Raw genomic sequence first — 12796 nt, 5'->3', positions numbered from 1 at the left:
CCAAAAGGAAGGTGACGCTCCAGTTCCACCGAGTCGGGGTAATGCCAGCAGCGCAGTCTCTGTCTCCTGCTGATGCAACCCAAACTGCACAAAACACGAAGAGCAGCTACCGAGGACTCTGTGAAAACAGCGGGTGGGGTGTGGGTGCCCACGAAGGTGAGTCCTAGTCTACTCTCCGGCCGCCTGCCTCGGGCAGAGCCCCAGTGGGCAGGAAGCCGTGTTTCTGAGGGTGGGAGAGTGAGTGTGCACCCCTGAGTCTCTGTGAACCCCGACAAGTCTCAGGGCCGACCCAGCGTGGCACAGACCGGGGCACTGGGCCGGCTAATGTGGGCTGTGCAGGCCAGAGCATCACAGGCGACACTGAAACTCAGGGCACCGGAGCCCACTGCCCACAGGTGCTGGCGCACAGCTGTCGTCGGACCCTAACCAGCTTGATGACCTGCTGAAAACCACCGTTCTCCAGAAAACTAACCTAAAGCGAACAGTGTGATGAATAGTGTCACTGAAGACACCGATTAAAGGACGGGTGAACATACAAAGATCCGACTACGTGCTGGCTCCGTGAAACCCACTTTAAACAAAAAGACTCAGGTTAAAAATATAAGGATGGGCAGACCTATGTCATGAGAACTGAAAAGAAAACGGAGGAGCTATATTAATAGCAGACAGAGTAGACTTCAGGCCAAGGAGTGCCACCGGGTAAACAGGGACATCCGTGACCAAGAAGGTGCGGCCTCCCACGTGTGTATTCACTTAACAACAGGATTTCAGAAGTGGAACAGAAGCTTAGAGAACGGCAAGGGGAAGCAGATGCAGTTACAGTTGGCGTCTGAGGTGTTCTCCCGAGACCGGCCGTCTGAGCAGCACCGCAGAGCGCCCTGATGTCAGCCACTGAGAGGACGGCACGGAGCACTGGACACTGGACGCAGCACTGCAGAGCACACGCTTCTCGAGTGCACATGGGGCGTTCTGGGCCATGAAACACGTTCACACATTTCAAAGAATTGACATCATGCAAAGCATGTCCTCTGATTATGATGGTATTAAACTAGCAACAGTAACAGAAAGAACTGCAGCAAAATCCCCTAAATATTTGCAAATTTAAAAGTACACTTCTATATAAAACATTGGTCAAAGAGAAGTTACAGGGAAATCAAAACACTTCAAGCTAAATGAAAATGAAAATAGAAGATCGACTTGTGCAGTGCGGTGGGTCGTGCATAGAGGCAACTTGATAAGTAACATGCTTGTACTAGGACAGAAAACAAGGCCTCACGTCAGTGAGCTCAGCTGCTTCCTAGAAGAAGCTAGGAAGAGCAAGTGAAAATGCAAAGCCAGCAGAAGGAAGAGAGTAGGAAGGATAAACGCAGAAATCGGTGGGATTGAAAATAGAAAAATAATAGAGAGAATCACTGCAACTCAAAGCTGGCTCTCAGAAAACATCAATAAAACAGAGAAGCCTCTAGCAGGGCAGTGAGGAGAGGGGAGACACAAACCACCAGTGTCAGAAATGAAAGGAGACATTTCTGCAGACGGCAGACAAAGGTGAACACACCTTTATCCCCACAAAAGTCACCAACGGAGTTGAAATTGACCACGTCCTGGGACAAGACCAGCTCCGAAAGCTCCCTCTTAAGACAGATTATTTGAGCAGTCCTGTGTCTGTTGGATTTGTGGCTAAAGTCTTCAGAAGGACCTCTCTAGCTACCCTGTTTCTCCGAAAATAAGACCTAGCCGGACCATCAGCTCTAATGCGTCTTTTGGAGCAAAAATTAATTTTTTCATTAGACACATTAGAGCTGATGGTGTGGCTAGGTCTTATTTTTGGGGAAACAGTACAAGTGGCTTCATGTGGAATCCTCAACTTTTGAAGGAGAAATCGTGCTAATTTTATATCAACTTGCAGACAGTGCAAAGGAGGGCATACCTCCCAACTCACTTGTGAGCCCGCCTCACCTGGCTCCCAACCCAGACAGACAGCACAGGAAAAGAAAATCGCCATGATCTGAAACACAAAAATGCCCCATAAAATACTAGAAATTTGAGTCCCCCAGTATATAGAAGAGGATACTACGTAATGGTCATGTGGAGTTTGTTCTAGGGATATGGGATTGTTTCATCTTTCAAAAAACAGTCCGTATGATTCACCAAATCAACAGACTAAAGAAAACCCATATTGTCACCTCAATAGAGGCAGAAGCATTTGACAGAATTCAGCACCCATTCGTGATACAAACTCTCAGAAATTAGGAAAAGAAGAGAATTTCCTAAATCCATTAAAATTGGGCATCTGTAAAAACTCACAGCTAACCTCCTACTTCATGGGAGAGACTGAACATTTTCCCTCGAACATCGGAAACAAGCCCAGACTGACCGTTCTCACCACTCTGACCCAGCACCACCTGGGGGCCTCGCCAGGGCGGTGCGGGGAGAGAAGGAAATCTGAGTCATGCATGTTGGAAAGAACAAAAAGAGACAGTCTCGTTTGCAAAGGACATAGAAAACCCTGCAGAATCTGCAGGGAGTACTGGAGCTTATGAGCGAGCTTACTAAGGCCACAGGGTCAATAGATGAGCCCAGTTGCACTTCTGAATGTTAGCAATGAACCGTTGGAAGCTGAAACAACAGTAGCATTTGTAACAGCACAAAACCCACATAGCAGGTGTGACTCTAGCAATACATGCAGGGTCTGGGTGCCGAAAACCACACGTCACTGATGGAGATCACAGAAGCCTTAAAAATCGGAATGTGCTGTCTCCTGGCTTGGATGACAAAATATTGGTAGGAAGGCAGATCTGCCCAAATTATTCAAGGTCATTCCAATCAAAATCTCTGCAAGTTTTTCTTCCAGAAATAGATGGATTGATCATGTAGTTACATGGAAGGCAAGGAAGTAGGATAGGTAAGCGCGTAAAAAAGAACCAGAAGGACTCACACCTTCTTCAAGTCGTACCACAGGCCCCAGTGACCAGGGGGTACAGTGGTGACACGCAGGTCCCCTGGCCACCAACAGGTGCAAAGGTCAGCGCAGGAGAGACAGTGTCCTCGGCACCTCGCCCGCACCTCACTGTAACTCAAGGTGGGTTGTAGCCTATGTACCCAGATTTCTTAGACCTGACACACACAGCATGACCCGTGAAAGAGAAAGGTTGGTGAGTTAGACTTCACCAAAACTACCAACAGTCAGCCCACAGGCTGGGAGAGTACTTGCAAAGCACACATCTGACACACGACTTGTATCCAAAGTATGCAACGAACTCTCAGAACTCCACGTTAAGATAACAGGCGACCCATGGAACAGCAGACAAAAGGGGTGAGCAGATGCTTCAGTGTAGGTGACGATGGCATCAGGTGAGCACACGGCAGACGCCCTGAGCAGTCATTCAGGAAGCGAAGGGTGAGGCCATCTGTCCACTGCAGCCCAGTGAGCACAGACGATGGAATCACAGCCAAGGACTGAGCAGGGTCTGCAGCCCTTCGGGTCCCAAGGTCGGCAGCGCCCCCACCGCCCACACCCGCGCACGTCTTCCTCGTGGCCAGCCCCATCCTGAGGCACCACGGACTTGCCCGGTTGGGAGGTGACAGCACAGGTGCGTGTGTGTGCGCGTTGTTGCTGGTGGGATGCAGAGTGGTTCAGCCAGTGGGGATAGAGCTTGGTGGCTCCTCAAAAACTGTGACCCAGAAGTGCCACTGTTGGGTGTCCCTCAAGGGGAGTAAAGAGTGTTCACGCAGACCCTGTGTGAGTGTCCATGGCAGCCTGACTCCCAAGTGCCCCACGCCGGAAATGGCTAGCTGTCCTGTAGCTGCCGGACAGAGGAGGAAACCGAGGCGTCCGGCAGCCACCAGGGAGTACGTGGCGTGGGTCTCAGGTGCACGGTCACAGTGACAAGAGCCAGACCCTGCGTGAGACCCTGTATGTGACATTATGACAAAGGCAGAGCCATCAGGACAGCACAGAGCTGGCTGGTTGCCAGAAACCAGCGGTGGGAAGATGGTGGTGACAGGACTCAGCTGTGCCCCAGGGAGGGCGAGGCCACTGCATGGGGATACCTCCGCGGAGGCCACTGCCTGGTCTTTTGCCCTGGGTGTCCTTTGGCGGGTGACCTTGCTGGAGGCTCATGCAGGTGGGAGCGGGGCTTTGGAGAGCCGGGTTCCGAGCTCTGAAGCTGGGAGCAGACAGACGTGCCTGTCGTTGCAGGGCCACACTGCACCGTACAAAACCGTGTCGGCCCGCGCTGCTGTCCCGTCCACCGTGCTCCGGCTTCCAGCTCTGGCTTTCCAAGGAGTCTTTGAGAAGTATCCCGAAACCCTGGTGAGGGTGGTGCAGGTGGGTCGCTTCTCCAGGCCACCGTTCCAGCTGCGTGGCGTCCCCGTGGCATCCCTGTGCGGGTCCCTGTGTAGGTCCGCGGGAAGCAAGCTGGCAGTGTGGCTTCTGGGCGGGTGCAGGAAGGACAGGGCATTAGACAATCTCTGTAGCGTGTACTTTACAGTAAGTTAGTGTCATAACCTCACAGCGGTCTCCATGTTTTGCCACCATCCCAGAAAGAATAGCTTTAATTTAAACTTCTTGCTTTGGAGTAATTCTAGGTTTACAGAGAACTTACAGAAACAGTGCAGAGCGTGTGCCCCTAACGCTGACACCTCAGGTGACGTGGAGACGTCAGAACTAGGGCTCCCATCTCTCGCAGATCATCATGGTCCGGCTGCAGAGGGTCACCTTTCTGGCGCTCCATCACTACCTGGGCCTCACCGCCGAGCTCTTCAACCCCGTAAGTGTCCTGCAGGCCCGGGCACTGGACGCTCTGGCCTGCCCACAGGCTGGGGGCGGGCCCTCCCAGATGCCACAGTCCGTCCCTCCTGGACACTCGCCGCCCGTCTTCCAGAGGCCTGTCTGTCCCTGCGCCTCCTGTCCAAGAGAGTCTGCAGTTTGTGCAACTCCTCTGGTCACCTGGCACACATCCCCTGGAGGCTGTCACTTCCTGTCCCCTGGGGTCCCTTGACTCTCCTTCGAGCCAATGGCAGTGAGGTGGGATTAAGCTCGCTCCCATTCCAGAGTCCTGTGAGAAGGAGATGGGACAGCGATGACCTGCTCTGTCCCCGTAGCCTGAGGTGCGCCTGGTCCCTTGTAAGAGGGAGATGTCTCCGTGCAGCGCTCTTCTTCATCAGACTCCTCACTTGCTGACATTGAGGCTCTGTCGTCCTCATTGGCTGATGTCTTAGGCAAATCCTTTTGTTCTCTACGTTGTTTTTCACCGTCATGAGGAGTAGCGAGTCTCCTGGCATTTCTGAGCATTGTTGAGACTGGCTGGAGTTGCTGAGACAAAAGCAAGCTGGGTCTCTTGCCTGAAGCCAGCCGGCCTTCCGCATAGTGTCTGCTGACCCTCCATTCCCTAACGTGGCTTTTCCTCGAGGGTTTCATGCTCGTCACCCAGAGCCTCGGCCCAGGATGCCTGGGACAGTCTGCGTCTTTCTCCCATCCCAGGAGAGCCAAGCCATCCCCCTCGTGTCTGTGGCCAGCGTGGCTGCCGGCAAGGCCAAGAGGCAAACAGGTGGCGGCCCCGAGGAGCGACCCCAGGACTCCCGCGACCCAGGTATGTGCTGGAACCTACCTCCTGTTCCGCCGGCCCTCGCCTCACCCGCAAGCTCCCCATCTCCGCAAGGACTTGGGTCCTGGAAAAGCTATTCGGGTTCTGAGCTCTGAGCTCTCAAGAGGGGTCTCGATTTAGGGCAAGAAACTCTGTTGAGGCCTCTCGGCCAGCAATCACCTCCAGGTGACGTGTGTCCTGGAGCCACTGTAACAGATTTACAAAGACGTGGCTAACAGGACGTAAAGCTCGGTGAAGCCGCGTTGTTCGGTCCTTCCCGCAAGCTCGTGTGGGTTCACTCACCGAGTCCCCGGTGGGCACCGCGTTCGCCAGGCCGCTCCAGGGGTGCTCAGGCCACCACGACTAGGACGGGTACTGAGAAAGGGATGCCAGGCTTCCCCCTGGGCAGCAGTTCACCTGAGGCACTCGTCCAACAGCATGAGGCCGGTCAGTTCAGGGGCAGAGCAGGGCCTGAGTCGGAGGTGGGCCCTCGCTCACCCGTCACCTGGGCAGGTGGGCGCAGGTACAGGTGACGAGGGCGTGGCCCGAGGGGCAGGTGTGCGCTTTGTGCCACTGTGGGGACAGAGGCCTCGCCTCATGCCCATCCCCTCCCAGCAGAGCGTGGGGGCAGCCGTGCGCTGGCCCCTGGGCCTCTGCTGAAGAGGAGCCACTCTGTCCCGCTGCCCTCCGTCCATGAAGAGATCTCGGACGAGCTCAGCAAGGCCCAGGCCGGCAGCCAGGCCCCTTCGGCCCCACCAGGTAAAGGACCCCCTGGCCCAGGTGTGTACAGGTGGGAAGCCCTGGGGCCCAGAGGACCCTGTCTGCTCGGCTCTGCCTGACACGGTGGTGGGTGGGCGTCCTGCTGCCCTGAGTGTCCTGTGGACCCTCCCCACCGGCCCTGGCACCCCGTGTGTCCGTGCTGTGCTGTGCCCACCGGCATGCGGATGGTTTTCCCCGGCCCCTCGGCCACCACCACTCTGCTGTCACTGGTGACCACTCATCCTTCCTCTGTGGAGTCTGATTTACCCAACACCATTCATACATTCACCACTTCATTCCCCCCTTCCTTTTTTTGTGCCATCTTCATTCGGTACCAAGTTTCTGAATCTACATGGATTTCTTTTTTAGTAACAGCTTTTCTGAGATACATTCACATGATGTTTTAAAGTGTACAGTCCAGTGGTTTTTAGTATGTGCATCGATCACCTCTATCTAATTTCAGACAATTCTTGTCACCTAGTAAGACACCCGTCCCCATTGGCCGTCACTCCCTCCCCAGCCCCTGGCGACCACGGGTGCACTTTCCTTCTCTGGACCTTCCCGTGCTGGACCTTTCCTTGCTTGGATCTGCTTTTTTGGTATCTGTTCTATTGGTCTGTTTCCTGTCTCTTCACTGCTACCACGTTCTTTTTTATTTTCATGAACTGTTGATGGTTGTGTAATATGCACACAGATGTGCAAATCTGAGTGGACAATTGGGTGAATTTTTATAAACTGAACTCGCCTGTGAGACCAGCGCCCAGATAGAGCAGCCAGCGCTCGGCCCGACCGAACGTGGCCCCCAGTGCCACCAGTGGGGTGCGGGGCTGTGTGAGTGAGCTGCCCCCCCAGCACTGTGCAGCCTTGTGTTTGTGCACACCCGTCCTCCCTGCTGTGCGTGTCACTGTGTGGCACACTCGTGTGTCTGTCACACATGTGCACCTTCCCGTTGGGATTCTGCAGCAGCCTCATCAGATTGGTCGCTCCCTCTGCGCTGTCGCCTGCGGGCCACCCTCACATGTGGCATTTCCCTCTCAACCTGCTTGGTGCTCTCTGGGCAGCAGCACACAGGAAGTCCCCTCCCCGGTGGCCTGCGCGCCTGTCACGCGCCTGTCACTCGTTACCCTGTCGGTGCTGGCCTGGGCCCCTTCGTCTCCATGGGGATAAGGGGGCGCTGTTGTTGCCCATTTTCTCTTAGGTTGTCTTTCCTTTTCTTATTGATCAATAGGCCTCCTCTGTCGGACTCGTGTGTGGACGTGTTAAATCTTCTCCGCTCACTTTCACTCTCCTCATATCTTTTGATAAATACAAGTTCTTAAGTTTACTAGAGCCCAGTTTATCAGATTTTTTCTTTTGTGATTAATACATTTCGTGTCTGTTTAGGAATAATCTGCCTGTAAGATTTCACATTTTACTTTTCATAGTTATCCCTTCAGGATTGGTTCTTTCGTATAAAGTGAGTAGAGGTCAAGGCACAGTTTGTCCCATATGGCTATCCAGTTGCCTTGTCATGTTTAGAAAAACACTTTTAGTGAATTTTTCATTGAAAGAAGCCTAAATGACAGAGACCTGAGAGCAGCAGTAATCCCCATGGAATAGAGCTGAGTATGAATTCTCCAGCCCACGAGCAAACCCAGCTGACTTTCATGTGGAAGCAGCTTCCCTTTGGCCCATGTAGGTAACACTCTTACAGGACACGTTCCTGGCAAACATGTCAGTTTTACACTCTCTGATTATAACCTGCATCCTGTAGAAATGTACGGCCTTTAATGTGTGCCTGTATTTACACAAGGAGTATGGTCGGGTTTTATGTTTAAAATAGACAAGGGGATCATAATACCTGGGCTTACTGCTGCCACTAAACAACAACATGATACAATAAGATGTGTGAGACACAGTAAATATTATGGAGTAACATAATGTCATAATAAATACTATACATAGTATCTCTGAGTGGAGAAAAGTAGTTATTAACTGTTGTGTTATTTCAACATTTTTAAGTCTTATTAACATGGTAATAGCTTCACAGACTTAACTTTCCTATGAAATGCAACCTTTACAAGATGAGTGGTGATGGGTCCTTGTAGTTCCTGGTAAATCCAGTCTTTTGTTTTCTCGCCTGAGCACAAACTGCGTTCTTTTGCCATGTGGAGGATGGTGTGAAGGCGGGTCTCTCCCAACAGCAGACCCGGTCACCAGGGCCACCAGGCGCAGGGCTTCCCGCCCCTGGCTTGCTCCTCACCACTTGTTCGTCTAAAATGGACATGCCCATCATTTGCAGTTTCTGTGTCGTTCAGACCCCAGGTTTCTGTGAGGCCCGTGGCTGATGTAGGTCACAGGTGGCTCCTCTGTCTCTTAGGGGATGGAGTGCGGTCTGCGCACTGTCCCCTTCCCCGGGAGCATTGTTCCCACCACTTCAGGCTGAGGTCCCAAGTGCCTGGGTCATGTGGCGCAGCCCCCACATCCAGACAGGGCCCGCGGCTGGGCCTGGAGCTTCCTTGGGGAGCCTGTCCCAACCTCGTGGGGCAGCTCCAGCCACTGTCCTGCTAATGCACATTGTGGGACAAGCCTGGGAGCTGGGTGGTGGGGCGCGGCTGGCACAGTGCTCGCGTGGTGGCCTGGGACACATGCACAGCCCCACGAGGTGGGAGTCCTGTAGGATGTGTCGCGTCTGGTCCAGAGGCTCGCTAATGCTGGCACCTAAGGTGTTTAAAAGATGGGACAGTGTGGTGGCTTCACGCCAGGGACCCGAGCATCACGCACAGCGGCCATGCTGCTTAGGTCTCGGTGCTCAGCCGCCCGCTGCCAGCGCCGTGTCCCCAGTCTCCCCTCCATTTGTAGGGAGCATAGCAGGTGCCACATCAGACCTCAGCATGGCCTGTGACCGCGCCAGGGTCCTCCTGCAGGGAGACGAGCGCCCTGGGAGTGCTGTGGCCGGCAAGGTAGGCAGCGCCCCCTCACCCCTGCCTTCCACTCTCCCTCCCCTGGCCCCACATCCTTTCCCTGCCACATCCCTTGTGATCAATCATGCTGCCTGCTCTCAAGTCCAAGAAGAGCGTGGTAGTTGCAGAGACGCCCTCCGCGGTCTTCCACTACTTGGAGAGCAACTCGGATGAGACTGTGGCCAGCAGGAAGACAGACACCATCTTCAGAGCAGCCAAACGGGACCTGCTCACGCTGATGAGGCTGGACGTAAGTGCCCCAGCCCGCCTTCTGCACGGCAGGTGGCCTCCGCACAGGTGGGCGGGCGTCGGACTCTCCCCAGAAACTGGACTTCATGCCACCCACTTTTTTCATGTGGTCACAGCCACTGCTGGGGTAGGACCCCCTCTGGGTGGGGCTCGAGAGTGTCCTCCTGCTGCACAGGTGCCGCAGGCGCCGGCCGGGATGGGCCCTGGACACTAGCCAGGATGCTGATGAGGGTTAAAGTGACGGTGCTCCCGACTGCGTCCCCATCACATGCACGTTTGAATCCCTTTTCCACTCGCGTTTGCAAAGCTGGGAATAGCGTCTGTGCAGGAGGGCTTGAGTCCGTGCAGCCATCATGTCAGGACCCAGCTGTGTGCCCTGCGCTCACAGCCCTGTTCCTGTGGGGAGGCCGCTGCCAGGCCTCATGCGGCTTCCCGAACTCACCCTGTTTCCTCTGAGCCCACGTCCCGTTGCTGCCGGGCTGGAGCCGCCGTCATTGTCCTCGGTCCTGGGGCCCATGTGTGAATGCACATGGGATCACTCTCCTGGTCACGTGTGTCTGTATCCCCTTCCACACGGCGGGCTTTGCCGACTCAGGTGAGCGGCGAGGTCGGGCGTGGTGCTGAGCGAAGTTAAGGTCGTGAGCTCGGGCACCTGTCATGGGGCCAGCAGTGGGGCCCTCAGGCCATTCTGACTTGACGGTTTCCTGGTACTCTCTGGGTAGGGGCCCGTGCTAATCACAGGTCTCGCACGTGACACCCCTGGGGCTCGCCCCTCTGCCTTCCAGCCGTGTCTGGTGGGAGAAGTCCCGATTCCGTGCACCAGCCTTCTGGGTCTCTTCCTTCATGATTGGTGCTCTTTGTGTCTTGGGGACTTGGGGATGGAGCATTTCCTGCTTTGGCTTCACACAGTTTTTCTGTATTGTTGTCGAGAAATTTTGTTGCTTTGCCTTTGAGGTTTCAGTGTAGATGGAATGAATGTTCATGCAAGATGGACTCGGGTTGTCGGTGGCTCGGGGACCAATGGGCACTGTCGGAGGTCACAGACCGACCTCCCTGCTGCTTGTGCCTCTGTCACCAGCGCTTTGTCTGGGCCCTCCTCTGTTTCTCACTGTTTGGTACCTGCCCTGCCCCCGCAGTTCAGCTCCAGGCTGGGCCACCCAGCCCACCCGAGGAGAGGAGACGGGCGCCCCTCCCAGCTCTCAGGAGCCTCCTTCCTGGCCCCTCGTCAGAAAAGGAGGCTTTTTGTGGAGTTTTTGTCACCTGCACCCATGGCACAGCGCCGTATCCCGACTGGGTTAGCTTTTGGGCCAGCACTGGGAACAAAGGCGGAAGGAGCCAGAAATCCCTGCACCTTGCTCCCCGTGCTGGGAGCCGCTGGCCGGGCTGTCAGCTCTCAGAGGACACGAGCTGCCTGGGCTGACTTCCCTCTGAGGCGTCTGGCGGGTGAACTGCTGGCCACAGTACTGCCCTCACCCCGTCCGGTGGCACTGCTGCGAGGTCCTGCTCGTCTTTCCTCTGGAAATGACACTTTCTTTCCTCTTGCTGCTCTGCGCACATTTTGTTTGTGTTGGGGTTTCTTCAGTGTCACTATCACAGCACTGCCTGTGGGTTTCTTTTCATTGCTCTTGCCTGAAACCCTGTGGTGTTCTTCAGTCTGCTCTCTGAACTCCTGGCTCCTCAAATATGGCCTCTGCCCATTTTCTCACTTCTCTTCAGAGACTCAAGTGCTGTCTGCTCACTTGTCCTTTAGGTGTCTTCCCCTTTCTCCTGTGTTTTCCACTTAAAAAGTCTTTCTATATTGACTATACGAGGTGTGATCCAACAATACAGTGAACGTTTAAATAAAAACAATGTCTTACAGTAAAAGACACATTGCCGTGAGTCCCCCTTGAAATATGCCCTCGCTTCCAACACGCTCATCCCATGGTTCTGGCCAGTGTTGGGAGCAGGGCTGCAAGCCCCTTCCATGAGTGTCTTTAGTTGTTCACAGATGTGTTATTTCAGCCCAGCAGCAGTTCTCGTGTCACGGTTTCCATCTGGTCTAAGCCCACCTTCCCGACCTTCGTCTGTGTCTGCGATTCCGGAGCGCTGGCCGTCTGCAGACGCTGCCGCTCCTTGTAGTTCAGAGTCCTTGCTCAATGTCCTGTTTGCCCTTCATGTTGTTTTTTTTTACTGCTTCTGGGTTGCTGCTGTGGCGTCGGTCATTCTGGGGGCCATGCTGGCCTCCTGCTCGGCCTGCTCACGGTCAGGTCTGGCAGCGCCCATCCCTCCATAGCTTCTGTGTGCAGACGTTCCGTGGGACTGGAGGTGATGTGACCGTCCCACAGAAGGAGTTTCTGTTGGCTTCGGCCAGCAGCCTGGGGTTCCCAGCAGACTGAGATCTCTGTATGTTCATGCTCAGGGCGTGAGGTTTTGTGGGCTACCAAGCTGTCCCAGAGCTGGACGTCAGAATTCTTCAGCTGTGCTTAAAATGTTTTTTATTTGTTAATTGTTAAATGTTTTTTATTTATTCCATCCATTAATAAAATGTTCAGATTATTGTAGTTGACATTTTCTCAGTTCCATTTAAATCGTTTAAAGAAACTTATTTCTATTAGTTAATCTTCTGTATTCAGTCATTGGTTCTTCTAGAATTGATCTGTTATCTTCCTGTTCGTTATGGAAAGCATGTAAGAACGTAGTGGTCATGGCATTCCGCACGCCATGTCTCTGTCACCAGCTAGCAATTATCCACTCGTGGCTCTTTCTGCAGCTCGGCCCCAAACCCCCAAACACTGCACGTCACCTCCCCAAAGGCTCAGGACCCTGCAGGAAGCCATCAGCTCACTGTGACTCCCCATGCAGATGTTGAAAAGGCCTCGTTTCGTCATCCACCCAGCAGCGTCATGTTTCCTCGATGGATCATGACTGTTTTCTTCGCTATTTATTACACTTTAAAATAGGCCTCCCTGCTACCTGCCACAACTGCTTATTTTTTTGGAGCAGTTTTAGGTTCACGGCAAAATGGGGGAAAATGTAAAGATTTCCCATACGCCCTCTGCTGTCACCCACACGCCCACCACGTGGGACGTTGGTTATAGTCCATGAGCCTACACCAACACGCATTGTGACCCCGAGTCCACACTTGACAATAGGGTCACCCTTGGTCATTCTGTGGGCTTGGACAAATGTTACAATGACACGTACCCACCATCATAGAGTCATGCAGAGAAGTTTCACTGTCCTGAAAACCCTCTCTGCTCCGCCTGGCCCTCCTCCCTC

At 54.0% G+C, this 12796-nt stretch overlaps 1 protein-coding gene across 7 annotated transcripts in view; it reads left to right on the top strand.

Annotated features, from left to right (window-relative positions):
• PNPLA7 (patatin like domain 7, lysophospholipase) overlaps positions 1–12796 on the top strand; it is a 66797-nt gene that overhangs the window by 12039 nt on the left and 41962 nt on the right. For 3 of the 7 annotated variants that reach the window (XM_074331437.1, XM_074331434.1, XM_074331438.1), the window contains 6 exons: positions 4199–4327; positions 4689–4769; positions 5483–5591; positions 6204–6344; positions 9186–9286; positions 9390–9536. In XM_074331437.1, the coding sequence (XP_074187538.1) occupies positions 4199–4327; positions 4689–4769; positions 5483–5591; positions 6204–6344; positions 9186–9286; positions 9390–9536 (708 nt within the window). Of the gene's footprint in view, positions 1–4198; positions 4328–4688; positions 4770–5482; positions 5592–6200; positions 6345–9185; positions 9287–9389; positions 9537–12796 lie in introns of all 7 variants that reach the window. The other 4 variants (XM_074331436.1, XM_074331433.1, XM_019756707.2 and 1 more) reach the window with 2 other exon arrangements.

The sequence above is a fragment of the Rhinolophus sinicus genome, linkage group LG04 (assembly GCF_036562045.2).
Source record: "Rhinolophus sinicus isolate RSC01 linkage group LG04, ASM3656204v1, whole genome shotgun sequence".
NCBI classification, from domain to species: domain Eukaryota; kingdom Metazoa; phylum Chordata; class Mammalia; order Chiroptera; family Rhinolophidae; genus Rhinolophus; species Rhinolophus sinicus.
Note: the sequence above shows the minus strand (reverse complement) of the source record. Positions and strands in the feature narration are given on the sequence as shown.